This window comes from Parasteatoda tepidariorum, chromosome 4 (genome assembly GCF_982258835.1).
Source record: "Parasteatoda tepidariorum strain Cologne lab strain chromosome 4, Ptep-v5.0, whole genome shotgun sequence".
Classification (NCBI taxonomy): domain Eukaryota; kingdom Metazoa; phylum Arthropoda; class Arachnida; order Araneae; family Theridiidae; genus Parasteatoda; species Parasteatoda tepidariorum.
Genome location: NC_141758.1, coordinates 45,834,580 through 45,861,137, shown reverse-complemented (window position 1 = coordinate 45,861,137; position 26,558 = coordinate 45,834,580). Strand labels below are relative to the sequence as shown.

Here is a 26,558-nt window from a genome sequence, read left to right as displayed (position 1 = left end):
TTTTTACGCGTGTTTCTTTTCAGGAGTATTACTTTAATGGGGATGTATTTAAGACTGAATTATGGTGCTTAGATAATAAACTTAATGCTTAGTTCCTGTAACTAAAAATATTTGTTTTTATGCCCTTGTGTTTTTTAATATTTACTGATTGCGTAGCAATTTAGCGAATTTACTAAATTGAATGAAATGTGGAAGAAAAAAAGAAGCCGCTCAACGGATGATGGAATTAGTGAATCAGCTTATCAGTTGATGAATGAATCGGCTTATAAATAAATTAATTTGATTTATAAACCTACACTTTACGGTATGTTGTCAACTACGTTTTCCATAAAAAAAAATAATAAAAAAAAAAAAAAAATGTTCAGCAAATGTGATTTTAGCTGACTCAGGCTATATATTGAGACATATTTAATTTTATAAGTTCTCTTGTGGGTCAGCCTTGTCCCCACTTGAAAGTTCCACCCTGAAGATAGCATTGTACCTGGTAGGAAAAAAAAATTCACTCCCCTCAAAAAAATCTAGTAGTATTAATTTACATATCTGTATGTGGAAGGTAGAAGACACTATGTCTATTTATTTCTAAAATTGAGTGTTGAAACCATGCTGTAGATTTCTCACTCTATCTTGTGTCATAGGACACTATGTCCTGTCATTATAAATAGCGAAGTTGGGCTGTTTGAAAAAACACCACGTCCAACTTCCTCTAAGGGCTAATAACAAAGTTAAGCAATTTGGGGAAGAAAAAAAAAACTGTCTAACTTTTTCTAAAGGTAAACAATATTAAAATCTGTTCTCTTTAAAAATTACATTATTTTGACATGGTATCCTTTACCTCCGATGTACAAATGTGCAATCAGATAAAATTCGTTTTTTACTTTTCTCATTTTTTATAGATTTATAAATCTTCGATAAAATGGGTAAAAGGTATGTCAACTTAACAGTTGTCTTTTAATATATATATGGGTGGGTCATTCGCAGAAATTAATGAAATTTTTTAGAATTATTATGAATGTTTTATAAATCTAAATACATATTATAAAATACATTGAAAATGTAAGTTTAAAAAAATTAATTTTATTATTCAAAATTTGTCGACGTACGTCAATAGACTGTTACACCTTACTAATTCCCCGTTCTCTGTCCTCGTAATTGATAATAATAATAATATAAAAAAATTAATAATCTCCAAAAAATAACTTTTTTGACTGAGAATGCATTTAAAATATTGGACTGAAAACAAAAATCTTAATTATAAATTTTAATATGCTCTTAGCGTCAAATTAAATTCCTGCCCCAGAGTTACATTTCAGCCTGTAGTAAAAAATAACAACAAAAAAAAGAGGCAATAAATTTATCTAGATGACAGCCATACGTTTTTACGGTTCATGAATCTTTTGCCAATGAGGCATTTTGTTTACAGCTAAAAGAATGGCGTATACTTTGTTCTTCACTATATTTACTTTGAAGTTTTTAATTTTTGTCATGTGTAGAGATCAGCATCAGCATGTCACGTTTGTGGACATCATAGAATTTTTCTGAATATAATAATAATTCTATAGGACGTTAAATTACTTATAATTACTTATTTAATTAGCTTATCTAATTCGATGAACTAATTAAATAAATCAATGTATCAGTACTTTAAAATATTAGAGACTTGTTTACCAATTTTCAAAATTTAAGTTAAAAATATATCAATGTCTAAAATGCAGTAAAGCAAGTTTACATCACTTTCTGTGGACACTATATATCTACACTGTGTCCATGTGGGTGTGATAACTATATTAACCCATGTGATTCGATGAAATCTTGAAATTGAAATTTCGACTGCACCTCTGAACCTGGTAATAATTCAAGTTTCAATCATTAACTAACCACAACTTACTGAATTTATCGTTATTTTATAGCCAAAAAAGAATTTATCATCTATTTAATATTTGACAATTATATTCCATACCTGCGTAATTTCTATCTTTTAAGTCTTAAAGATTTTGTGCTGAAAAACAAAATGTAACGTAACGCAAAAAAATAGAAAAAATCTCAAAGCAGTTAAAATTGCAATAGCTTTCAAGCAAATTAGAATTAAGAAGAAAAATAAATAAATAAAAGACTGCAAGTTTATAAATAAATAAGCCTTCAGAAAACCCCGTATGTTTTTTTCCCTCACAAGTTTAAAAGGTAATAATTCTCGAACGAATAATAATTTTTTATTATTATTCCATTGTACTCCCTGTTTTTGACAATTCGTAATTTCAAGTTTTTAAATGTTATAGTTTATGCGCAGCAAAGTAAAAGTTTACGTTAAGAACACACAAAACAGTGTCGATGGCCCTTACGATTTTTTTTAAAATTTACAGAGAAAGTTCCTAATATATAAAAGCATTTATAAAATTTATTTATTGGTTTAGTATTACGTTAGCTTTTCTAGATAGAGCAAGAAGATACAATTATTATAGATACAGTATTATTTGAAATTATAGTTTATATAATTTCGTTTTGAATTGTTTATATTGCTTTAATTTCAATGGTATTAAACTCCTTCTTCTTGAGTTGGAAAAAAATTTCAATATTAACTATAAATTCTAATAAATATAAATATTTTGAAACTTTTTTTTGTTCATTTTCTATGTATTTTACGTTCTAAAAGATTTCAGTGAAAAAAAAAAAAAGAAGAAGCTAAATTTTATTGGAAAAAGTTTCTTTCAAAATTAAGACATAAATAAAAGAAGACAGCATCAATAAATTCTTAGTTTTAATAGCGTTTTAGCATTGGAGTTGCACAATGCATTTTAATACACCTGTCAGGGTCAGATACTTCCGGAGTTTCGTTATGATTAGAGCAGACGATGTTCTCAGCTTCAGGTAGAATGATGCTAAACTTGTTGACAAATCTCTAGTGGAAATCCAAGAAGTTAACAACGGTTCCTAAAGTAATGCTGACTTGTAAGTTTTTTCTTAATTTACTGCCCTCTGTCAGCTGGTTTATTCTATAGTTTTAATTACGTCACGAATTACTACATTCCAAAGTCCTGTTCCAGCCAGTACGGTGTTTCGAAATTCTGATGTAACGACCTTGCTGTGTAGACGTATCACAACAAACAACAGTTAAAGAGAAATTTATTGTGATCGATGAAAATAGATATTTTCTGAGATGATATTCTTTTGATATATTAAAGACTCTAATTCATTTTAGAGATTAAATGGTATGCGCTTTTACTAATTATTAACTTTTGAAGATTATAAATCATTTATATATGCTGTTTTAGGGAGCTGAACAAAGCAGTAAAAGCGAAAGTGTTTGTTGTTTATGTTTTATTTTAATCAAATTCTGATTATATTAGATATCGGATCAGCTCTTTAATGACGCAGACTACGTGCTATTCGATGAAAATTTATTTTTTATATATGTTATTTAAAATTTTATACCCTTTTGTGTAATTTAATCTAAAAACTAATTTTATGAAAATTCACTTGATAAATCTGTGTAATTTTCTGTTTAATGTATTATATCGTATGATGATTTGGATATTTGTATGATGAAATCTTGTTATTTAACATCCTATGACGCAATTTCAATTTCTACTGAACCCAAGATTGTTATCTTTTTTATAGAAATCATTGTTTTCATTAAGTACGCAGTCCAGTACGGTCGCTAAATTCACAAAAATAACAAAATTGATTTTATATATTTAAGAAAATTTTGTATTGGTAAGTTAAATATGTATGTTTTTTTAATGATTTTTTATGCTTAGTGACAATTCCTTATTTATATATTCCTTAGAATTTTATAAATGTTTCACTTTAGCTTTCAAATGATAATTTAATTACATATAAAAAAATTCTACTTGTTTATTTAGCTCAACTGTTTAATATGTTTCAAAGAATTTTCCCATCGTTTTATTTAATTTTTGTAAATTTTCTATTTAACATATTGTTTTGTATGGTGGGTGACTCAGATCTTTGTATGATGAAATTCTGTAATATTGCTTTTTATGATGCAATTTTGAATTCTTAGTGAACTTAAAATTGTTTATACCCAATTATAGAAATCATAGCTTTTATTAAAAATATACTCTTTCATATATTATTCTAGAATTTTTAAATTAAGAGAAACTGATCCTTCTTAATATTTAGTAAATCTTAGTAGTAGCAAGTTACATTTTTATGAATAGTGAAAACTATCTATTGTTGATTATCTATACTTAAAATGGTAGTATTTCATACATTCATTTTCACCTATTCATGCACTATCACTTAAACCGGTTTGAGCCAACTATCTTTGTCCAGGTCCTTTTTACATCTTAAAATTTTTTAAAAAATGTCTAGTAGTTTGTCGGAGAATCACTATGAGTCCTACCCTCTGAGTGGTCCCCTTATTATGTGACTTTTTTTTTAGTATTCATGTGCAATATAAATACCTTCCCCAAAAATTGTTAGTAAAAAGCTGAAGAAGTTAGATAATCGTCTTAAGTTAGATGATCGGCCAAGTCATTAGCAAAAGTTGACGAAATTGTACATAAACTCACAAATTCGCCACCTGAATTCACATGTTAAAAAGAAATCTGGGTTTAAGAAAAAGCAATTTTTCTACAAAATCATGTGGGTATACAATGAAATCTTAGCAAATCAAGTATGTCAAAAAAAATATTTTTACGATTTGGGAATTGCACGCCAATTATACTCTGGTAATTTTTTGTAGACCACTAAATTTTAATTACTGCTGTGAATCTTAATGTAAAATTAACAATTTATCATTGCATGCATAAATCATAGTTCCTACTGATGTCACCAGGGGTAGAATGGTCTAAAGAACGAATAACTAAAAAAAATATGGTCTGGCAAACTTTATGGTGGTCTAAGTAAAATTTTAGTGGTCTATGACCAATGGATCATTGTTAGTTTGGAGCTATGTGCTGTGATAGTTTTTCGTTTAAATTTTTAACGTTAGCATTATCAAACCAAAAATTTCAAAATTTTGTAAAACAAATGAATTTTTATTTTGTTCTTCTTTTTCAGCACACAATGCGATTGTCAGTTAATAATTTGCCAGATGGTTGTACACAGGAAGAGTTAAAAGCATTGTTTAGTCAGTATGGTACTGTCAAGCAGATAGATGTCTTTTTTTCATTTGGATGTGTGGTATGTTACATTTGTAAACAATCAGATTTATATATTTTATTCATTTGATAATAAACATTTTTAATAAACTTGAAGAGTACTTTGAAGCTTGGATGTTAGTTTGATGTTAGATTTATATATTTCTACATTAGAAAAACTTATATTTTTAAACTTTAATATTCATGATTGGAATATTTTTGTTTTAAATAGTATTTTCTTAATATTATTAAAAGGCAACTCCACCATTTACAAACATCTCATTTTCAGAAATGCATCATTGATCTCAATTTTTAAGAAATAAAGCTGTACTGGTAATTTTTGCTAAAATAACTCTTGGTATTGTTTGCATTTTCTCCAGTATTCAGTGATGTGTAGAAATTTAATTTTTTCATATCGCACCCTGGCAAGAACAGTATCATTACTCTAAAATGCAGCATTTGAGAAAAATCAACTTAAAGAATACTATAAAACTTATTCTGAAATAGACGCAAAACTGACACAACGTCCCTCAGCTGGATAAATTGCAAGTTAGAGATGTGACACTTTTAAAGCTTGGTGGGGCACTTCATACATATTTTTAACCCCTTAACGATCGGTTAATTTTCCAGAAAACTGTCACAAAAGTGTCTATTTTTTTTGCTTTTGTATAAGTATTACGTATTTGATTAGTGCTGCAACCAGTTTAAAATTAACTAACTATCTACAATTACCTTAAAAATATTCAGGTACTGCTATCAGTTGTGTAAAATGAGAAATAAAATGTTTTCCGGGCAAAAGAAATGAGTTAGTTTTATTGTTATTGGCGCGTTACTTCTGAACACTCCAGCCCGTCAATATAACGGGAGCGAGAAATAGCGGGCGAAAACTCACCCCGTCATTTTCACGGGAGCGAGAAGAAAGGGGTTAATTGACATAACCTTAATATTGCTGTTTTTTTATTTGTCACTTTTCTTGCCAGAGTGCGATATATTGTTATTTACGTAATAGTCAGTTTGTAATTTTTAAATGAATGAAAGTATTCTTGTTTTTTTTTTCTCCGAATATCAGCTTCCAAATATTATAAGTTCTTTCAAAGCAGAAATTTCAATTTGTTCTTTTCTTTGAACAATAAAATTGCATTCTAAAGCTGTAAGCAACTTATTGTTCGTTCGAGCATTAACAATAAAATTTAATGTCAATGTGGACTTTTGTACATATTGCTAGTAAAAACTACTCTTAACATTGTCTCAAAGAATATCAAGTTAGTTGCTTTCAAGTTAGTTGCTAATATAGTAAGTTAACTTTTCTTTTTTGAGTAAAATAGACATTTTTTTTTTGTAAAATATTATTACAATTTGAGGTTTTGTAAAATATTATTACAATTTGAGGTTTTGTAAAATATTATTACAATATATATGTGCTTAACATTGTAGTATGGCATATAATTACGAGCTTTGATACATTGATGCTTTGATACATACAATTTATGAGCTTTGATACATTGATGCTTGGTTGGCAAAAGTATTGCAGCCTGAGGCGTTCATTGATGTGGTGCTGTGCTAATGTGTTAACCTTGAAATGCTTTTATTTAAGGTTCATTTATTTATTCGTTTATCTTTAAAAATTAACTTAGCTGAAAGGTCTCTTCATGTTCTAGCACATTTAAAATATGTGAATATTTATACATAATTAACATAATTTGAACCAAAACTGCATTTTTTTTCCAAGTCTGTTTTAGTGCAATTATTAATTTTGTAAGGATATAAGATATATTTTTGCTCAAAATGATATATTTTTTGCTCAAAATTTTAGATAATCAATAATTTTAAAGTTGATTCTCAGATCAAATTTTGATTTATTTTCAAGTCACCTTTTTTATCTTATCTTTGTTATAATTGTGTAAAACTTTACATTTTAGGAAATGAGCACATTTGAGGAAGCTGAAAATGCTTGTAAAGCATTAAACAAGTATCAGCTTAGAGGCTGTGCTTTATCAGTTGGGGTAATACATTCTTTTTCTTTAACTTTTTATCTAACAGTTCCATGTCTATAACCTGTTCGTATTGTGAGGTTTAATATTATATTGAAAGATATATGAAAATGTTTAATTTATTGTAGATTTTTGCACACATAAAACAGCCATTTTAAATTTTTTTTTTTTGTTAAGATAAGCATAATTTTTTATTTTTTTGAAAAGATTTAGATTTGAAATGTGAATGTTTAAAAGTAAAACATTTTTATCTATTCCTAATTTTAAAAATGTGAAATTTTGATGAAAAATGTTTAAAGTGTTAGTATGTGTTAATTAATATATACAGAACGTAGATTAAATGCATTGAAGTTTTGAATTTTAAAGCATGCTTAATTTTAAATTCCATATTTAATTTTTTAAAGTAAAATATTTGAATTGTTTAATATATTTAAAAAAAAATTATCAAGCAGGTTTTTAAAAATTTATTGAATTCTTTATTAAGAAGGTTTGCGAATTGCTATTTAAAATTTATATATATAAAATGAATTAAATTAATTTTACTAAATGTCATCAATCTGAAATCAAAGTGAAATATAAAATTTAACATCTAGATATTATTTGCTGTTTCTTAACAATGATAACCGTCTTATTCCAAAAGTTTTTTATTATGATTGCAGCTGCAAATATTCTTATTGAAAAATTAAATGTTTATTTTTTGCTCTGTAATCAATTTTAAGAAATAAATGTATTTAAATTAAGTCTCTGTTCACATACATTTTGCAAATTGTATGTGCATTGTGTAAACATTGTATAAATTGGCAAGTATAATTATTAAATATTTGCCAATTAATAATTAGTCATTCTGGATAAGGATTGTTTCTCTATTATCTATGTCTCTTAATTTCTTATGTTTCTTACTTTTTCCTTTATCTCATAGATCAATGCATTGTTGTTATTGTTTTGAATTTTATTTGTTTCTTTATTTTTAATGTTATTTAAGTATTGCATATTTTTCGAAAACTTTTTTTAAGTTTGTGTTAACTAAAATATTGCTTTCTTTATTGCAAATATAGTTTTTGTATTCTGTAAATGTTAAATGTAATATTATTTTAACTAATTTTATCTGTAATGCAACCATATTGCAAAAACAATGTATTTTAAAATTTGATTTTTAGGTATTCAATGGTCCGAAAGTTGGGTCACCACCACCATTATGGTTTCAGTATCACATGTCAAAGGTAATTTAAAAAAATTTAAATGACCAGTCATAAAAATAATTACTTTTAAATTTTAACTATTTTATATAGAAATATCATTATTAAATTATCTGAGTTAGTAAAATTTTGAATTATTATAAATATTCTATCATACATTAATTACATTTACCAGATAAGTGTTTTTTATTTAAGCTTTTATGGTCTAATACACAAACAAAGATTATAACTAATAAAATGTAACTGTAATTATTTGTAACTGATTTAAATTTTACATAATATTAAATAAAGTACCTGTACTTCCTTTATTCTTTTGACAAATTTTCGTTGTGGAGATTAAGGAATTTTTATTTATTTAGTACAGTAGGGAACCGATTATCCGGAACGATCGGGACCATCGCTATTCCGGATAACTGATTTTTCCTGTTTTCTGAATCGCTACAAAAAGCCGTATTTTTTATTGTTAAACCCAACTAAAAAAAAAAAAAATATTTGGAAATGATCTTAAAAAGAAGAAAAAACGATAAAGTAATACAGTAATGATTATTTCTAAAATGATGGTATGGTAAACATCTTTCAAAAAAGAAAGAAAAATTCTAAATTTTTATGAGGAAAAAAATTTTTTTTTCTAAAAATGGCTGAAAATTTATCGAATTTTGTTCCGGTTTTTTGGTTTTCCGGTTTTCTGATTTCCGGATAACTGGTTCTGCACTGTACATCGTTTTTTTCTTCTTCTTTATTTTTAATTAAGTTTCACACTGTGGTTAATCTTTCTAATTACAAAATGATACTGTAATATTACAAATTCAACATCAAGTAAAGAATGTTAAAAAAAATTACCTATATTTATTAGAAAAGCTTGATAATTCAAAACGCTGTCTGAAATTTCAATTTTGTTTTAAATTAACATTAAAATTAAAGAATTACAATTCTTTTAACACAACTTTTTATGCAATAGCTTCTACAATATTATGAAGTATAGTATTGAAACAGTAAAAAACAGGATAAGGCATAGGATATTTTGGTGATTTGATATTTTGGTATATTAATTTTAGTTTTACTTTTAAGGCATAAAAATATTGACATAGAATAAATGTGAATTTCCAGAACTGTTACAGCTATTTTTTTTGTTATTTACAAAAAGAACTGAATGATGTAAATAAGTAAGAAAAAAGCTCTTAATCAGAATATTATACAAAAAGAAAAAAAAAAATTCTGAATTGCTCTTTTTTTCTAGCATTTATTTTTAGCATAATTTTTCAACGAAAAGTACTAATTATCAACCACTGACTTATCAAATTAAAAATATATTTCATAAAAAATCTCTGAGTAAAACTATTTTATATTTTCAAACATAATCTTATACTTATTGTTTAGTTTTAAAAATTTATCATTTATTAATATTCAATTTGAATTTAGTGTTTTAAATCTTAATTGTAACTTTAAAATATGGCAGCATTAATTCATTGAATATAATTTATTTTGTTTTAATTCTAATTCAGAGATGTCAGCACAATTTTTGTAGGAGTCGTCAGTGCAGTAGTAAGTTTCTTTTCGAACCTTTACTTTGTTTTTCGCCAAAGCGCAAATTAATTTACAAATTCGATGTGTTGTAGATGTTAATAATATTTTCCCTTTCGGGAGTAACTCCCAAAAGATATTACGATGATACCTTAAGATTAATTGTTATTTTTCGATAGCTATTATGATGAGCTATATTAATTTCGAGGTGAGTCATTTTTTATGTTTTGTTGACAATCGTTGCGCTGAAATGTCTGAAATTGTTTTCATGTTAAATTAATTTAATAAATATTGCTGCTATCTTTTAATATCTTGATTACTGTTAAAAAAATTTATTTCAGTTTATTTTGTAAAAACACTTATTATTCAACAATATGTTTATTGTTGAATATATTATTAAGCAGAATAAAATGTTCTTAAGATTTAATTTGTTATTAATTTTAAGTACTTAAGTAATTCACTTATTAATTTTAAGTTCTGCACAGGATTTTTTTTTATGTATCAAGCATTAAAATAGGCATAGAATACATTTTATTGATTAAATATAAGTTAAATGTTCATTTTAGTTTACCTAATTGAAATATGTTCCTTTCTTACATAGTAATAAATATTTTTATTTTTTTATTAGTAATTGTGATTATCTAAAGGGAAAAAAATTGCCAATTTTATTATTATTATTTTTAAAAAGTATGTATGTAAAGAAGAAAAACACATTAGAAAACTAAATAATATAGTAGGAAAAGAAAATATTTTAGTTTTATTCATCTGGTATGACAGTTATCCTTTTTCTTAAAGATAAAACAAATTTTCTTAATTATAACTGATTTAAATCATTTTGTTTAATATGCTGCTGTTATTATTAGTAATCATTATTTAATTTAAATACAAAATAGATAAAGCAAGACCTAAAGAAAGAGTTGCTGGAAGAAATGCTGAATATATCAACTGACACCAGACAAGCTCAGGCTGATGTTCCAAGTACTAAAAGTAGCTTGGCTCTGAAAGAAGATAATCTTATACAGTGTCAAGGTATAACTTTAATTAAATTTAATATAATCTCTAATATTTTTATTTTAAAAGTATAAAAAATGGAACCTCAATAACAATTGTACAGTAAAACCTTGATTGATCGTTTCTCAAGTGACCATTCATTGCAAACGATAGATATGGGAAAAGGACAAATGTGGTCAATATAAAATATCAACTAGTGACTTGAAAAAGTATGAAAAGTAATAAAGAAGTATTGGACTGCAAAATTGATAAATTTACAATAAGTACAAAAAAGTTTCAAAGAAAAGATTATTTACAATTCAAAAAAAAAAAAAAAAGAAAGAAAGAAATGCATTTATTTAAAATATATAAAATTTTTAGATTGGACGCACTCTTTTCATTAAAACTCAAAGAATAATTTTTCAACATTTGTTATAACAGATTGCTGTTCTTTTTATGCAAGTTAGTGGGAATGGAGATAGTTTCTCATTCCGAAAGCTTGGAGGCCTTCTAGTATTTTTGGCGCCAGTTGTTGTTTCATTGGCATCGGTTAGCACTTGTTTGGCTTCTGCAATCATTTATTTTTAACCAAAGTCATATCTTAAAGTTTTAACATTGTCATTAATATATCATAATAAACAAGTGTGATATTTAAGGTCTTTTTTTCCAAACTGTGAAAAATTCTAATTTTCATTTTCATCCTTAGCATCAAGAGTTAACGTTTTTCTTAGCATTCAATTAACTTAATTTTTTCAAATGTCTGTAAAATTTCTGAATGATAAAAAGAGAGAGATATCTTTCAGTTTCAGAGACGATCTAACCAGGTATTATTAAATTATTAGAATACCATTTGTGTAGGTACCAATTGAACTAGACAATACATAACGGAAAACGAAAAATACGGGAAGTAAGGATTGAGGTTCAACTGTACTGATAAACTGTAAGTCCTTACACAATTATATGTAAACTGCTGTTTGTAGAAAATGCAACACCATGAAGGAATCATCAGAATCAAATGAAATTCGCAGCAAATGTCAATTATAGGATATTATGCAAATTAATAAAGTTTCAGAGCCATCGCGCGTGCGTGGCGCGCGCAGCGCCCTCTGAATTGATGCTGAAAGCGTATAAATAAAGTGCTGTAGCGGGACGTTGAAAATAGTCTATGATTATTTGTTAGTGGCAAACGTTTAGTGAGACCTGAGTATGCCTCCACGACGGAAGAATAAGAAATTCAAGCAACTTACGGAGTTTGAACGAGGGAGGATAATCGGCCTTCGAGAAGGAGGATTTTCCTATCGCGCAATAGCAGCTCGTATGCAGCGGAACAGTTCCACAGTGATGCGAGTTTGCGAGTGCAGTGGACCGACGAGCACCGAACAACTCGAAAAACAGGCACTGGACGACAGAAGGTGACGTCAGAGCGCGATGACCGACACCTGCTCCGCATGGCGGTGAATGATCGCACAGCTTCCTCCAGGCAGCTGGCAGCACATTGGTCTACTGCTACAGGTGTACAATTGTCGGCTTCGTCAATTCGTCGTCGTCTGCTGCGCCGTGGATTGCGTGCAAGGGTGCCATTATACAGGATTCCCCTCACGGCGGATCATCGACGGCTGCGTCGGCAGTGGGCTCTTGAGCACAGAGACTGGCGAGCTGATTGGCACCAAGTTGTCTTTTCAGATGAATCACGCTTCAATTTGTGGACCCATGATGGCCGTGTTCGTGTTAGACGTTATGCCGGTCAACGCTGCCTTCCTGAGTGTATTATTGAACGACATAGTGGTCGAACACCCGGAGTTATGGTCTGGGGTGCGATTTCGTATCATGGACGATCCAATTTGATACGAATTGAGGGTAATCTCAATAGCAACAGATACGTCCGTGAAGTGCTACAGCCCGAAGTCGTTCCTTTCCTTCAAGGCATCCCTGGAGCTATCTTTCAGCAGGATAATGCACGCCCACATGTTGCGCGGACTGTTAGAGACTTCTGTTCAGCACAACGCATGCAACTTCTTCCTTGGCCTGCTTATTCGCCGGATATGTCGCCTATTGAGCACGTGTGGGATATGGTTGGTCGGCGTCTCACTCGTGATCCGCGTCCTGCAGTTTCCAAAGACGAACTTTGGTTGCGCATACAAGCGATATGGAATTCTCTTCCTCAAGCAGATATTCAACATCTGTTTGACTCCATGCCACGTCGTATAGCAGCACTTATTGCAGCGCGTGGTGGCTGCACCAAATACTGATTTCGGACGCTTAATTTGTTTCTTTTGTTTTGAAAATTTCATCATTTATTTGTATCAGTACAAGTCGTTTCTGCATTAAATTTCATTTGATTCTGATGATTCTTTCATGGTGTTGCATTTTCTACAAACAGCAGTTTACTTAATTATTTGTCTAAAAATAATAAAATTGAAAGTTAGTTGTAGTTTCTTACATTAAATTACCTGAAAAGAGAAATGTTAAAGTCAATTTATTAGAAAAAAAATTTTTTTGAAAGAAAATTCTAAATCCATATTTTAAATTTCTAATTAAGTAAGATGGGGGTAAATTATTCAAAGAAAGGCTTTTTTTCCTTAAGTGTAAAGATGATTTAACTTGAAATGTCCTAAATTTCATTATTAAATTTATCATGTCTAAAGATCATACAATTTTATTCTTTATTATTAAAAATGAAAATTGTAATGAAGGTAGCGTTTCAGTGACCTTAGATGCCCTCTTCGTCCAAATGCTTGAGGCCGTAGCCCCCATTATATTAAACCCCTTACAACAAATAAACACTAAAATTAAAAAGAATCTTTGAGCTGTTTTATTTTTAAAAAAAATTCTTTTATTTTGTTTTTATTTATGCTTCCAGAATATATTACTGTGAGTATTGAACTGAATAGATTAAAAAAAAGTGGAAAGAATATTTAGTATAGTAGTAAGAATATATAGAATGAATATTTCTTTCTTTCATTTAGGAGAAGTTGTTCATAACGACATTTATTGTGATAATTGTGACCAGTTAATTCATGGCATTCGCTATAAATGTGGGTAAGTGAATTTTAAAATTAGTTATCTTCTTATTAATATTGTTAACAAATAACTGATTTCATGTAGTATTTGTTCCATATAAACTCATTCTGTCTGTAAGCAAATATTTACGATAATTTATTTACGAATCACTCAAACATCATTGAGGTTAAGTTCAGAAAATAAAAACTGAGACAGTTATTGAATTTTCTCAATGATGCTCATCATTAGTACGAATATTAACATCCATCCCATGTTATTTGCATCGTTGTTGACCAAGTGTCGGCACTTTTTAATCATTATTTACTGCAATACATAAATGACACATTTTGTCATACAAATGGATAGCTGATTTTGCTCAGTTTTTGTAGTAATGCCTAGATAAAACAGGGCAATAAATAAATCTTTGAATATTTTTTTTTAAAGAAAAAAAATAATAGATTTCTCATTTAATTAAAATTAGCAACAATCATATTTTATTTCCAATTAGGAAAAGTTTTGATTTACTCATGTATTTTTAATAGTGCCAAGTTCTATACATTGAAATAATCTTAAACTTGTGCAAGTTTATGCTGTTTGTTTTTTACTTTTCAATTTATCATTATTTCATAACTCAATTCCATTTATTCCCTGTACATGAATGAATTTTTCCCGTTTTAGAAATTGTTCCGACTTTGATTTGTGCCAAGAGTGTGAAAGTTTACCCAATGTTCATAATAAAGCTCACATATTTTTGAAAATCCGTTATCCTTTCGCATTGAAAATGTACCAAAAACAGAAATGGCAAGAGCTGATGTCTCCTTTACCCATAAAGCCGGCAAGATTTAGTGATTCTCCTTATTCTAAAGGGCAAAAAAAGAAGTGAGATTTCTTGACTTATCTTGTGTTTTAAGAAACTTTTTTTATTATTATTAACTGCACAGCTTATGACTTAGTATATTTGTTCCTTTCAAGATTGTTTATTGCAGTTTTTAATCTCTTTTCAACTATTAAATGTGATAGTCTGACATTTTAATGCAGAAAATAATTGTTCCATTTATCTTTTATATTTACCATTTTAGCCAAATAATTGTTTCCCAGAAATGTTTTAAATAGTTTTGATAACTGCTGAAGTTCTATTTATTATTCTTGGTTGAAAAATCACTTATTGTCAAATTTGCTTCTCCAACCTATAGTACAAACATTATCAGACAAACCAGCAAACTTGATTATTAATTAGTAGCAATAAGTTAATAGAAAACATGTAATTTATGCAAAATATTTTCAAACTTGATTTTCACATGCATTAGAAAATATCATTTACCTAAGTTTGATTTATATTTATTTCATTTGAATATTTATTTAATCAAATGAAATAAATATAAACTATGTTTTATATTTATTTCATTTGATTAAAATTTTTACTATTTTTTGCAATGTTAGAATTAATTTTCTTGAATTACAATATGACTGTTTATTTAATCTAAATGCAACTAAGAGACTTAATTTTTCATTAAATTGTTTAAAGATGCAGCAAGTAAATATTAATTACATGCTATTATTTGCTGCAAAGTACATGCTGTTGTATTATACATGCTATTATATATTATTAATTAAAAATATTTCTTTTTAAATTCGTATTGATTCTGAAAAAGGACTCAGCAATTGCCATACATATTACAGTGTCAAAGTCTTTCTGCTAAATTCGATAATAATCAAACAAAATTTCTAAAAAAAATTTTCTTAAAAATTTTTTTGTTGAAACCATGTTGAACAATATAACATTTACAATATAACATAATTTATAATATAATGTAACATTAATAACGTTTTCAAATTTCTTTTGCTATGGATAATAAATAAATAAAATTGAGATGGACTATTTTTTTGGTCTTATTTTCCTCATTTTGTAGTTTTTAGACGTGTCTTGTATGAATTAAAATAACAATTTTAATTTTGAATGTGTTTAAAAGGGTGCACCATTTATTAACCATCTTACAGGGTACATAGCGTTTATAAAAAGTGTTTAGTTTTGATTTACGTTTTTTGAAAGCCCTTAAATGTGCTTGTTTTATTCCGGGGTTTGTAAAAAGTGCTTAATTTTCTATCTTTCAAAAAGAAATTTTTTTCTTAGCAGTGTCGATTATAGTCATAAATCACAAAAAAGCATGATTTTCACAATTTTCTCTGCAACATTTATCAAAAACTTGTTATTTTATCATGATTATGTAAAGTTTCTGAAATTTTTTTTACATTTTGTTGATTTTATGTTTATAAATTTAGAACTTTAAACTATAGAAAGAAAAATTTTTTATTACTGCACAAAACCTAATTATGATTTTCGTCTTATTTTGGAAAGTGACTAAAAATATTTTTTGAGTGCTTAAAAGGGGTTTATTTTTTGTTGAAAAATCTAGCTAGGCATCCTAAGGTAACATTTATCTTTTTTTTGCGATTTTAGTTTTTTTTATTTAAAAAACTGAAAATGCTAAGGGGCCGTTCAAAAAGTACGTACACAAAAAGGGAGAAATTTTTAACCCCTCCCCCCCTTCGTACATTACCGTACATAAGGCCTTAGAGTACGTACATTTTATTAGTCTACCCCCCTTTTTCATAAAAATTAAAATAATTATGTTTTAAATAAAATTAAATATTTATTTAAGGAGTGTGTAGGATAAAGTCATATTTAAATTTGGTGTATGTTTATAAAGTACGTACTTTGTATAATACCTCCTCATCGTACAAAATAGCAAATCCCCTCCCCCCTTCGGGATGTACGTACTTTTTGAACGGCCCCTAAAATTTTCTTTTAGAAGGTGTTCTGTTGTAAAAGTCAAGCAGAAATACTTTTTTAAAATGTGTAGTATCTAAGACATTATTAAGTTTTAATATTTCTTTAAATAGACTTTATGAAGCTACATTTTTATGTGATGAAACTGTTCCTGATGGCACTATAATTCCACCTTCTACTCGCTTTGTGAAAAGTTGGAAAGTTATGAATAGTGGTATTAGAGTTTGGACACATACAACTAAAGTAAGTAATTTTTGTTGGCTTATTAAGAGGTTTTTAACCGTTCAACAGAAACTGAAGTTTTGTAGCAATCAATGCAATTGCAATGTAGCATCTTTTAAATTAAAGACTCTTTAAGATTAAAATATATTTTGGGTGGTTTATCCGTTTGCTATAAATTGATCAATAAAATTTCTTCACTATTTTTAAGATTTGCTTTACTGTTAGTAAGTGTGATATGTATCATAAAATTTAGTTAAAAAGAGTCTTGGGTTTTATTCTCATTTGATATGCTTTTTTTATTGTTTATATATATATATTAGGATTGGGCAATGTTAAGATTTTGGCATTGCGATATATCGTCACGCTAACATTGCGATAATTTGATGCAACCTGATGTTTTGGTGCATTAATGTTTACATTTAGCATTGTGTAAATTCGCAATTAGTAAGTTGCATTTTTTTAAAATAAGCGTTGCATTTTTTTAAATTATTAATTCTCAATATTTAAAGATTTGGATGTCTGCAAAATAGTGGTTAAAAACATTCAATGGCTGGATTGATTGTAAAAGAAATCAACAGGATTTGTACACACACAATTAAAAGAAAAGCCTTCCATAACTAAGACATTCAACAACATTTCGATTCTCTATCACATTCGGATTCATTATGTCAGCAAAGCAATGGGTCACAATGTAAAAAAGACTAACGATAACAATCATCACCACAGCTATCACTTCACATTTAGGGCAGAAAAAATGCTCTTTGCACAAGCTTGCAGACATCAATGTACTATCAGAAACAATGCTCAACATCGCCTGTGTAGACATCAATGTCAACTATGCATCCGGAAATATCCTATGCATCTCAGTAAATCACGATTTCCAATGCTTCGAAAAATTGCCAATCCAAACATCACATCCGCGATGATTGCATAGAATCGGTATTTACCAATGCATCGATTTGTGGCCTGTCCTAATATATATATATGCATGTATACACACGCATACACTTGGCTAACATCTATATAAAAAAAATAAACAATTTTTAAATATTTCAATTTAATATTTGTAAAAAATCAAATCATTTTAATTTTGCTCTGTTTCTCCCTCAATATAATAAATACAAAAGAGACTAGATATTGTTTGGAATAACTGTGCTAATATCAAATAAGTTCATTTAATATTCTTAAAAGTATCAAAACCTTTATTTAATCAAACAAACCTTAATTGATCTTAGTCTGCTTTATATCTTAAACTCATTGGTGAGATTAGCGTTATGATTTTCTTAACATTCAATTGGAATTGTTGAACATTTATTTATTTAATGAAATTTCTAATTATATATATTGAAGTCATCTATTTAATGAATTTATTATAAATTGCAATTCTTTTTATTACCCATAGCTACATTTGATCCAAGGTTCTGCCAATTTAATTCCAAGTAATGAACAGGTAGATGTCCCCCATCTTAAACCTGGAGAAGAAGGAATAGTTTCAATCCTATTTACATCTCCCACTGATCCGGGTGTTTACAGAAGTCATTGGAATTTTTGTCATAAAAGTAGGCCTTTTGGTGCAATTGTCTGGTGTCATATTATTGTGAAACCTATTCAAGAAGAATTGAGATGTGAACCTTCTGTCTCACCTAAGGTCAATGAATTATCAGAAAAAGTAAGTAAAAGATTTTTAATTATATTTTAACAGTTTTTGATAAATGAATAACTTGCTTTAATATTAATTAAATACGGTTATAGGTTGAAAATTATTAAAATGTGTTGATTATAAGTTGCGTAAACTACAAAGTAGCCTACTCGTAAATTTACTTACTTGTTTCTAAGTTAGTATAATTATAAGATTCTCCTCTCCGACTCTTAAAATGTTGTTTTTGTATCCCCGTAAAAAACAATTAATCCCGAGTGAATTACGCATATCAACTTGCAATGAAACCCTCCCGCGGATTATTATTATGGCATAGAAAAATTCACTTCCTACCCAGTTAGTAAGAATGCTTGTCCTCCCTATGCCTGGCTGAGAGCATGCCGGGATCTCCAAACACTGTGGGTGAAAAGGAGCGACAGTTGCTCGTTCCTTAAATGAGGTGGGGGAAAAAGGCGCTTGTACCATGCAAGCCCCGGAAAAGAGTAGCTTTTCTGCCAGCCGAGGTCTTGAGGTCAAATGAGGTCATTAGAATTTGATACTAAAATGATTTCAGCTCAAATATTAATTTGTGTCCTAAATTATAAAAACTGATATAATTAAATGTAATTAATTTATAGGCAGATTAATCTACGTGTCCAACCCTTTTTTGCTGAGTATTTTTGTCCCAATGATAGCTGCTATTTTGAGATTTTATAGTAAACTGTCTGATCTGTGTATTTTTACAGATTGTGAACAAGCAAATGGAAGTATCTAATATTGCACAAGTTTTAACAGCAGTCAAAGAAGAACATGAAGAAGATAACATGGTTCCTAGAAAACTGATTGTCAATTCTCATACTGCAACCCCTAACAATACTCCATTTGGTACGTAAACATTTCTCAGATTATATGTGATAAAATCTAAAAATATCTTTTAAGTACATTACTTAATCATGATTTAATTTGTTGCAGCTTTAACTCCACCTAAATCTCCAGATCATGAAACTTTTTCAAAATCTGTGTGTGAAATGGCCTCTGATAAAGCCTTTTTAAGTCAATGTAATGGTAAATATAATTTTTATTTATGATTTGTACTATAATATGTGATTCCATGAAGGAAACAGGACACATAAATTTCCATGCCCTTTTTTACTAAAAGCAAGTCCCTGTCTAAATTAATATAAATTTCCTATTTATATTTTTCAGTGACAGCAATCAACTGAAATAATCATTGTTGTTTTAAATTTGTACTCACATCTTCTGTTTCTTAATTTATGATTTGCAGGGTATCTGCGCATCTGGAAAGTCATAATTTTCAGTGATAAATGCTAAAAATTCATAGAAACTCCCAGTTTATCATGGTTTTTTTTTACTATTGAAGCCCTTCATAATCTTGCGGGATTTGAAAATCCTGCATCTCAATTTGTATTCACTTACAAAGCCTGATCTAGAAATGTGGGGGCCCAGGGTCAGGGGACCCATGGGTTTATCTTTAGTTATATTGAAATTATATTTGTTCAGGGTTCCCACGGTCCTTGAGAGTCCTTGAATTTTTTTTTGCTCAATTTAGGTCCTTGAAAGTGCTTGAAAAACGTCTTAGGTCCTTGAAAAACTTGATAGGTCCTTGAATTTGTCCAATACTGCCGGCAGCTCTTTTTATAAAACACCCGCGCATCTTTCTGTTTTGTTCCCTTCCCGAGCTCTCTCACGTGGTTTTTAACGCCACCGTTTCAAACCGGGCCTAGCGTCTTGGTGTCTGCCAAGCGCGCGGAGCACAGCAGACAATCAATGCGTTCGGGGCGAGACTCCACTTCATCTTCTGTCGCATATTCTTAGATCTTCTATTTTCTTATCGAAACTGGAATACTCTCGAATTTCGTAACAATATGTACCTTGTAGTTTTCAATAAATTTGCCGTTTACCATCCGCACTTGTCCTTACGTTTGCGTCATTTCAAAACTTTATTGTAAAACGTATTCGCAAAGGCACGGCTTCGTATTTCTGTTATGTAGTTTAGACTAGTTATGCCTGGGAAGTGCTATTTTTATCCCCAATGGATGGATAATCAAGCTTATAAAGAGTGGATTTTATCAATGCCCGAAAAGAAGTTCAGAGCCAAGTGCCGATTATGCATGAAGGAGATCGATATCGCGAAAATGGAAGAATCTGCTCTGAAATCACACATCCAAGAAAGCTAAAACAAAAAAGCAGTCTCATGCCCTGAGTTCTCTTTTTCCAAAGACATGAACATCTAATTCATCTGGTGTAAATACTCCTTCAACATCGTGTGCCCCATGTGAAACAGAAACTTTAGTGGCCGAGGTAACATTGTCTTCTTATCTGGTCAAAAGGAATGTGCTTGATGCTGAAATTCTCTGGAGTCTGAAGTGCATCACTAGTAATTATTCATGTAACTCCTGTGAAGGGATTAGTAAATTGTTCTCCAAAATGTTTGCTGATAGCTGTATAGCGAGACAATTTTTTTGTAGTGCCACAAAGTGAGCCTATTTGGGCTCCTATACTACAAAGTATACTCACTATACTTCAAAGGGATTCTTATAAATGAGCTGAAGAATGTCGATTGCTACACTGTACTCTTTGATGAGACATTAAATCAGTCTCTACAATCTAAGCAGATGGACATTATGGTAAGGAATTGATAATAAAGTTTGCACTAAGTATCTTACCTCCCAATTTATGGGTCATGGAACTGCAGAAAATATTTTGTCCTCTTTTTACAAATGCATGGATGATGGTTAAAAGCTCTCTAAAATACTTCAATTATCCATGGATGGACCCTATGTCAATTGAAAATTCTATTAGAAGCTTCAGTGTGAATTAAAAGAGAAATATTCCCACCAGGTCATATTCATGGGCAGTTGTGGATTACACATAACGAATAATGCTTTTAAACATGGTGAAAATGGGATATGTTCCTTCTAATTTTTATTTTCAGAAAGAATTGTTGCTGCATAACATTTAGAGAAGGTTGTGTAAATTATGGATGAATAATTTCAGAAACGATGTTTAATAGAGGAGAGGAGGGGGTTATGGAATATGGAATACCTAAGATTTAGCTCTGTCTTTCATGCAGCCTTCACATGGAAATACACAGGATTAAAGGATTTCACCATTAACACCTCATTACCATTAGTTATAGATTGTGCTGAAAATGATTTTGTGAATTAATATGTAAAACCAGTAGGGTTGTTTTTAAAAAAATATAAATTTTAGTCCATAATACATATACTCTCTTCTCTCTATATAGGCAAAGCATTTAGGTATTATATTTGAAATTAATTATTGCCACAACAAGCATTGTTACTTCTAGTAAAATAGAAGAGAATAATTTTTAAAATTGGTCTTAGATTAAGGTCCTTGAAAATTTTGTTGAGGTCCTTGAAAAGTCCTGGAATTTCAATCTCATCATAGAGTGGGAACCCTGTTGTTACATTGAAGCATGGGTGCAAGTTGGAAAAAAGGCCAAGACTGAAATTTTTTTGACTGAAATACCTAACATACGCAATACCCCCTCGACATATGCAAACTATCTAAGAAAGCTTTACCATAATACATCAAGTTTAAATACTGTACAAAAAATATTTATTCATCTGTCTTTTGATAAAATAACAACAGGACATAAGAAAGTAGACCAATAACGTAGACCTAAAAAATATTTGTAAGGACAGAAGAAAAAAATTCAGATTTCCGTCTTCGAGTCAGTTTCCGTCTTACTTCCGTCCGCGGACATTTTCGAAAGACGGAAATCCATCCTGGGGATGGAAGACTTGCACCCATGCATTGAAGCGACAAATTAACTGGAGTAAAATATTTTAAGTCTGATAAATAATAAACATTTTAGTAAAACCTGTATTTATATTTTTTAGCAGTTAAAGTTATTATATGTAATTTATTTTTGAAGTGTAATTTCGTCTATTTAAATCTGCTAGACGCTCATTTTTCTTTGGGATGAAAATTATGTGTTCTGGAAAACCACCTTATAACTTTGTTTACTTCTCCTCAACAACATTTGGCATATTTCTCGTGTTTAAAAGGGGTCACTGGTAATGTCATAATATAGATTTAATTTCAAAATATAATTACTTTAACAAAGCAATTGACATGGTCAGAATTTATAACCATTCATTTCTCAGCAATAAATATTCTGTCCTGTAACAGCATTTATGTCACATATTTTTGCTATTACTAAATAAATTGACTATTTAAATTATTTAGGTTGTGTGCAATAGAACCAGTTCCAGCTTGTGTGTTAAGCCTTCCATCCAGTCTAATATTTTCATTTTAACCTGAATTGTGCCAATGCATTTGATGTTTTTGTTGCTTTTTTTTTGAACAATTGCTACAGAATATGAATAATTTGCTTAATATTGTAGAATATACTACATATTAGATATGTTTCAGATTCTGACAATGAAGATGATGAATGCAGTGTTGTTAGCTTAAATAGTACAGATTCAGACACAGAATTTGTTGTCATTCCAATGCCCAAGTGTTTCAATTTATCAGAATCCTTTATTTCTGAACATTTCAGAATGCCTCATAATCTGATTGAAGCAGGTGAGATACTTTTCATTTATTTATCAAGAATATATAATTATTTCCCCTACTATGAAAAAAATATGTGTGCGCTAACTAAGTTGTTTTATTCCTTGTAGTTTGATTTTATTTATGTATTATTTTCACAGTCGTGAAAAATTGTAGAAACATCGAGTTGAAGTCAACTGTAAGCAATTTTAATTTTTTGAAATGTAATAAAAAATATTCATAATAATTTTAGAACTATTAAATACTTAAAATGTGAATAACTTAATTCAAATAAAAATTTTACAAAGTATTCTTACTTACCAAAGACGTGAAATAACAAAAATTCTTCATAAATGTAATGTCCTTTAATGTTATAAAATTTCTTTTTGTTTAGTAATTTCAGTCACTTTTTTTTTCTCTTAACATTCTGATATTAAGTTTAGTCACAAATGTTTTGTGTTTTTAGAAGTGATTACAAACCTTGATATTGAAGTACCAAAGGATGTGCAAGTCAAAAATACGACAGAAAAACCTCTTCCCAATTCTGAAAATGTTTCACAGGAAACTGGTGTTCCTGAATTATCAGAAAGTGTATGCAAGCTCACTGTTGTTGAAGGTTTAGTAAATAACCAGCAAACAACCACCATAACTCAAGTAGCTACAGATGGTTCTTCTTCTGAAGTAAGCATCATTGAAAGTGACAGTAGTAGTCCTGCAGTGGAAAATGTTAATCAGACTTTTGATTCTATTAATGTAAAGTTATCTTCTAAAGACACTTTCAGTGAGGATGAAATGAATCAAATTGCTGCTCGTCTGACTGATTGTGTAACTACTGTAGCTGAATCTGCTACAAATGAAGTAAATCAGGTAATTTTCTTCATTTGAATTTAAAAGGTTTTACATGTTTCTAAAATTTAGTAATTATTATTTGAACAGAAGTCTAATTTTATAGAACTAGTATAAATACTATACTTTGGGTCTGCTTAACTTCAAAGTGTATATTAGCTGACAAATGTAAATCTGATGTTGATGGAGGTGGTCTATTGTACTCATTTGCTAAAATTAAAATCATTGATGGTAACAGATAAAAAAACACAGAAGCAGTATATAGTTACTGCAATTGGCATCTCTTGTGCCAATACTTATATGTTCAGTTTAATGAAAAAATTTTAAATCTTACTTTGTTATTATTATTCCTCGGAGAATTAATTGCATTCTATTTCAAATCATTATGCAAAGTTTTGATTATATATTTGATAGAGAAGAAAAATTAAAAGTTATTTTATTACTTGCTCCTTAAATTTTTCTCAAAATTTCAATCATGGAATTCTGTTTAATTTTTATTACTACAGATGATTTTTATTTCAATAAACCAAAATAATATATTCCAATACACAACACTTATAAACAACTAATTTACATTTGCAGGGCTAATACAACTCTTAAGTTAATGGCACAAAGTGTAATAAACCGAATTTTGGAAATGCAATCGATAATTTTTTTTGTTACAACAGCCAATTGTTTTGTACAATAGAATATGCAAATGGTTAAGCAAATTCTATTGCACAATATTGTCTGCAAAAAATTTCTTTCGAATTTTAGTAAGGGTGTTAAAATTAAACAGCTTGGTAATCTAGTACTTTAAATATTGTTAGAAAAATTTTTAACATCCTAGTTTAACTCTTAATACGTGTGATTTTAAAATTTTATTAATAGTTTTCCTTGCTATAATAAATATTTTTAATCATAATTATTAAAAATTTAATCACATTTCTATGGCACAATATTACATGCTCTAGGATGGGGGTGCCATATGCGGCCCGCAAACCCTAGATGTGCAGCAATCTAAACAAAATGAAAATAATTTCAATAAAATAAAATTTATGTAAATGGCTGTTCTTGTTAATAAACTTTTAACTGAAGCAGTAGAAAAGAAATCTTTTTTTTATATTCAAATGAATCTATATATTATCTCCCTAAGTTAAAGTGATGCTTCAAATAAAGAAGAAAAAAAATTAGCAAAATTTTGATGGTGGCCATTGCAAATTGGAAAAATACATACTCTATTGTTTCTTACACTATGATATTTTGATTGAATCAATGGTCTTAAGAATTTAAAGTCTGCGAAAAAATCACATGCCCTGCTCCTCGTTTCCAGACCATGATATAAAAAGCGAGGCAGAATTCTGCAGTACACCCAGTATCGTTCTGCCTCTGCTTCAGATAAATAGATACAGCCTGTCTGAGAAGTAAAGGCAGTATGTCATAATCAAGCTGTTAGTCATGAAAACATGATCTCTCTAGGCAATAAAGGGACAACTTGACAGTGTCTTAAACGTATTATAGTAAAAATTAATGTTTTTTTTCTTCTTTTAAATAAAATGCTATCAATTTACTATTTAGTAAGACATCCCTTTTCCGTAAGTTGTTCAGTGTTTAATAAATCTGTATTAATTCTCTATACAGGAACAAATTATTGACATTCCAAATAGTGCAACATTTCCAAAGTTCCCTGTTGAAGGAGTGACCGGTGATATTTTTGAAAGACAGCCTCTGAATCCAAACAATCCTGAGGAAAGGTAATTAAATTTTGCATTTTATTCCAATCCTAATATTAAATTTTACAGGGATTTGTGTTTTAAATTTTATTTTGAATATGTGTTTCTATGGTTGAAATTTATCTTTAATGTTTTATTTTCTCTCTTACTATCAGAACTATCCAAGTACTTCCTGAAGGTCTTGTTTTTGGTGCGCTTAGTGCCGCAGCATCAGTTTATAATACAGCTAAAGCAGTTATTTCAACAATTCAACAACCCAAAGAGGTAACTACACAATTTGGATTTCATAAGAACTTCACGTTTAAATTATACACAAAACAATCGATTATATTTACTATATTGATACAAACTCCGCATACGGATCACAGTGTTAAAGTAAGATATCAGTGGTAGGGATTATTGTAATAAATAGAAATTATATACGGGTAATATAGAGATTATAGTAATAAAGTAGTTAAAATATATAAATAAATATTACCTTGGTTACAAATGCAAAAAGTTATTTTTTTAACTCTATTAAATTTTATTCATTTTTAAATTGCATTATAAAGCACCTTTATCAAGATTGTCTTTTGGTTTCTAATTTATTACTTAAATATGTTGTTTGTGAATTTTTCTATGCTATTAATATTTGCTGCTAATTTCTAGTTCAAGAAAAGTACATGACCTAAAGATGATATAATTTATTTAATATTGCATTAATCAGTTAAAAAATTATAATTTAGGAGCTGAGCATTTTTAGTACAAATAGGTTTGAAAGTTAATTCTAATTTGATTTGATTCATATTACAGTTCAGTTTCCAAGTCAAAAAGGGAAGTAAGAAATTTTACTCTGAATTTAATAAGACCAATAGAATTAATAGTTCCCAATTTTAGAGAAAGATATTACAGCCTACATAAAATTATTTAATTACTTCAATACATCAATTATTTAGATAGCAATGTGTTGATACTTCTATTCTCAATTAATTCAACTAAAGAAAAGAGAAAAACGTTATTAAACAGAAACGTTTAA

General features: G+C 29.0%; 1 protein-coding gene across 10 annotated transcripts in view; it reads left to right on the top strand.

Annotated features, from left to right (window-relative positions):
- LOC107457248 (next to BRCA1 gene 1 protein) overlaps nucleotides 1–26,558 on the top strand; it is a 60,005-nt gene that overhangs the window by 31,446 nt on the left and 2,001 nt on the right. For 3 of the 10 annotated variants that reach the window (XM_087161028.1, XM_016075366.3, XM_016075368.2), the window contains 14 exons: nucleotides 5,017–5,139; nucleotides 7,016–7,099; nucleotides 8,245–8,307; nucleotides 10,698–10,833; nucleotides 13,761–13,833; nucleotides 14,473–14,673; nucleotides 16,696–16,825; nucleotides 18,207–18,473; nucleotides 19,187–19,325; nucleotides 19,413–19,505; nucleotides 22,863–23,018; nucleotides 23,452–23,852; nucleotides 25,452–25,564; nucleotides 25,699–25,807. In XM_087161028.1, the coding sequence (XP_087017154.1) occupies nucleotides 5,017–5,139; nucleotides 7,016–7,099; nucleotides 8,245–8,307; nucleotides 10,698–10,833; nucleotides 13,761–13,833; nucleotides 14,473–14,673; nucleotides 16,696–16,825; nucleotides 18,207–18,473; nucleotides 19,187–19,325; nucleotides 19,413–19,505; nucleotides 22,863–23,018; nucleotides 23,452–23,852; nucleotides 25,452–25,564; nucleotides 25,699–25,807 (2,088 nt within the window). Of the gene's footprint in view, nucleotides 1–2,800; nucleotides 3,204–3,303; nucleotides 3,709–5,016; nucleotides 5,140–7,015; nucleotides 7,100–8,244; nucleotides 8,308–10,697; nucleotides 10,834–13,760; nucleotides 13,834–14,472; nucleotides 14,674–16,695; nucleotides 16,826–18,206; nucleotides 18,474–19,186; nucleotides 19,326–19,412; nucleotides 19,506–22,862; nucleotides 23,019–23,451; nucleotides 23,853–25,451; nucleotides 25,565–25,698; nucleotides 25,808–26,558 lie in introns of those variants that run through there. The other 7 variants (XM_087161031.1, XM_016075371.3, XM_016075369.3 and 4 more) reach the window with 7 other exon arrangements.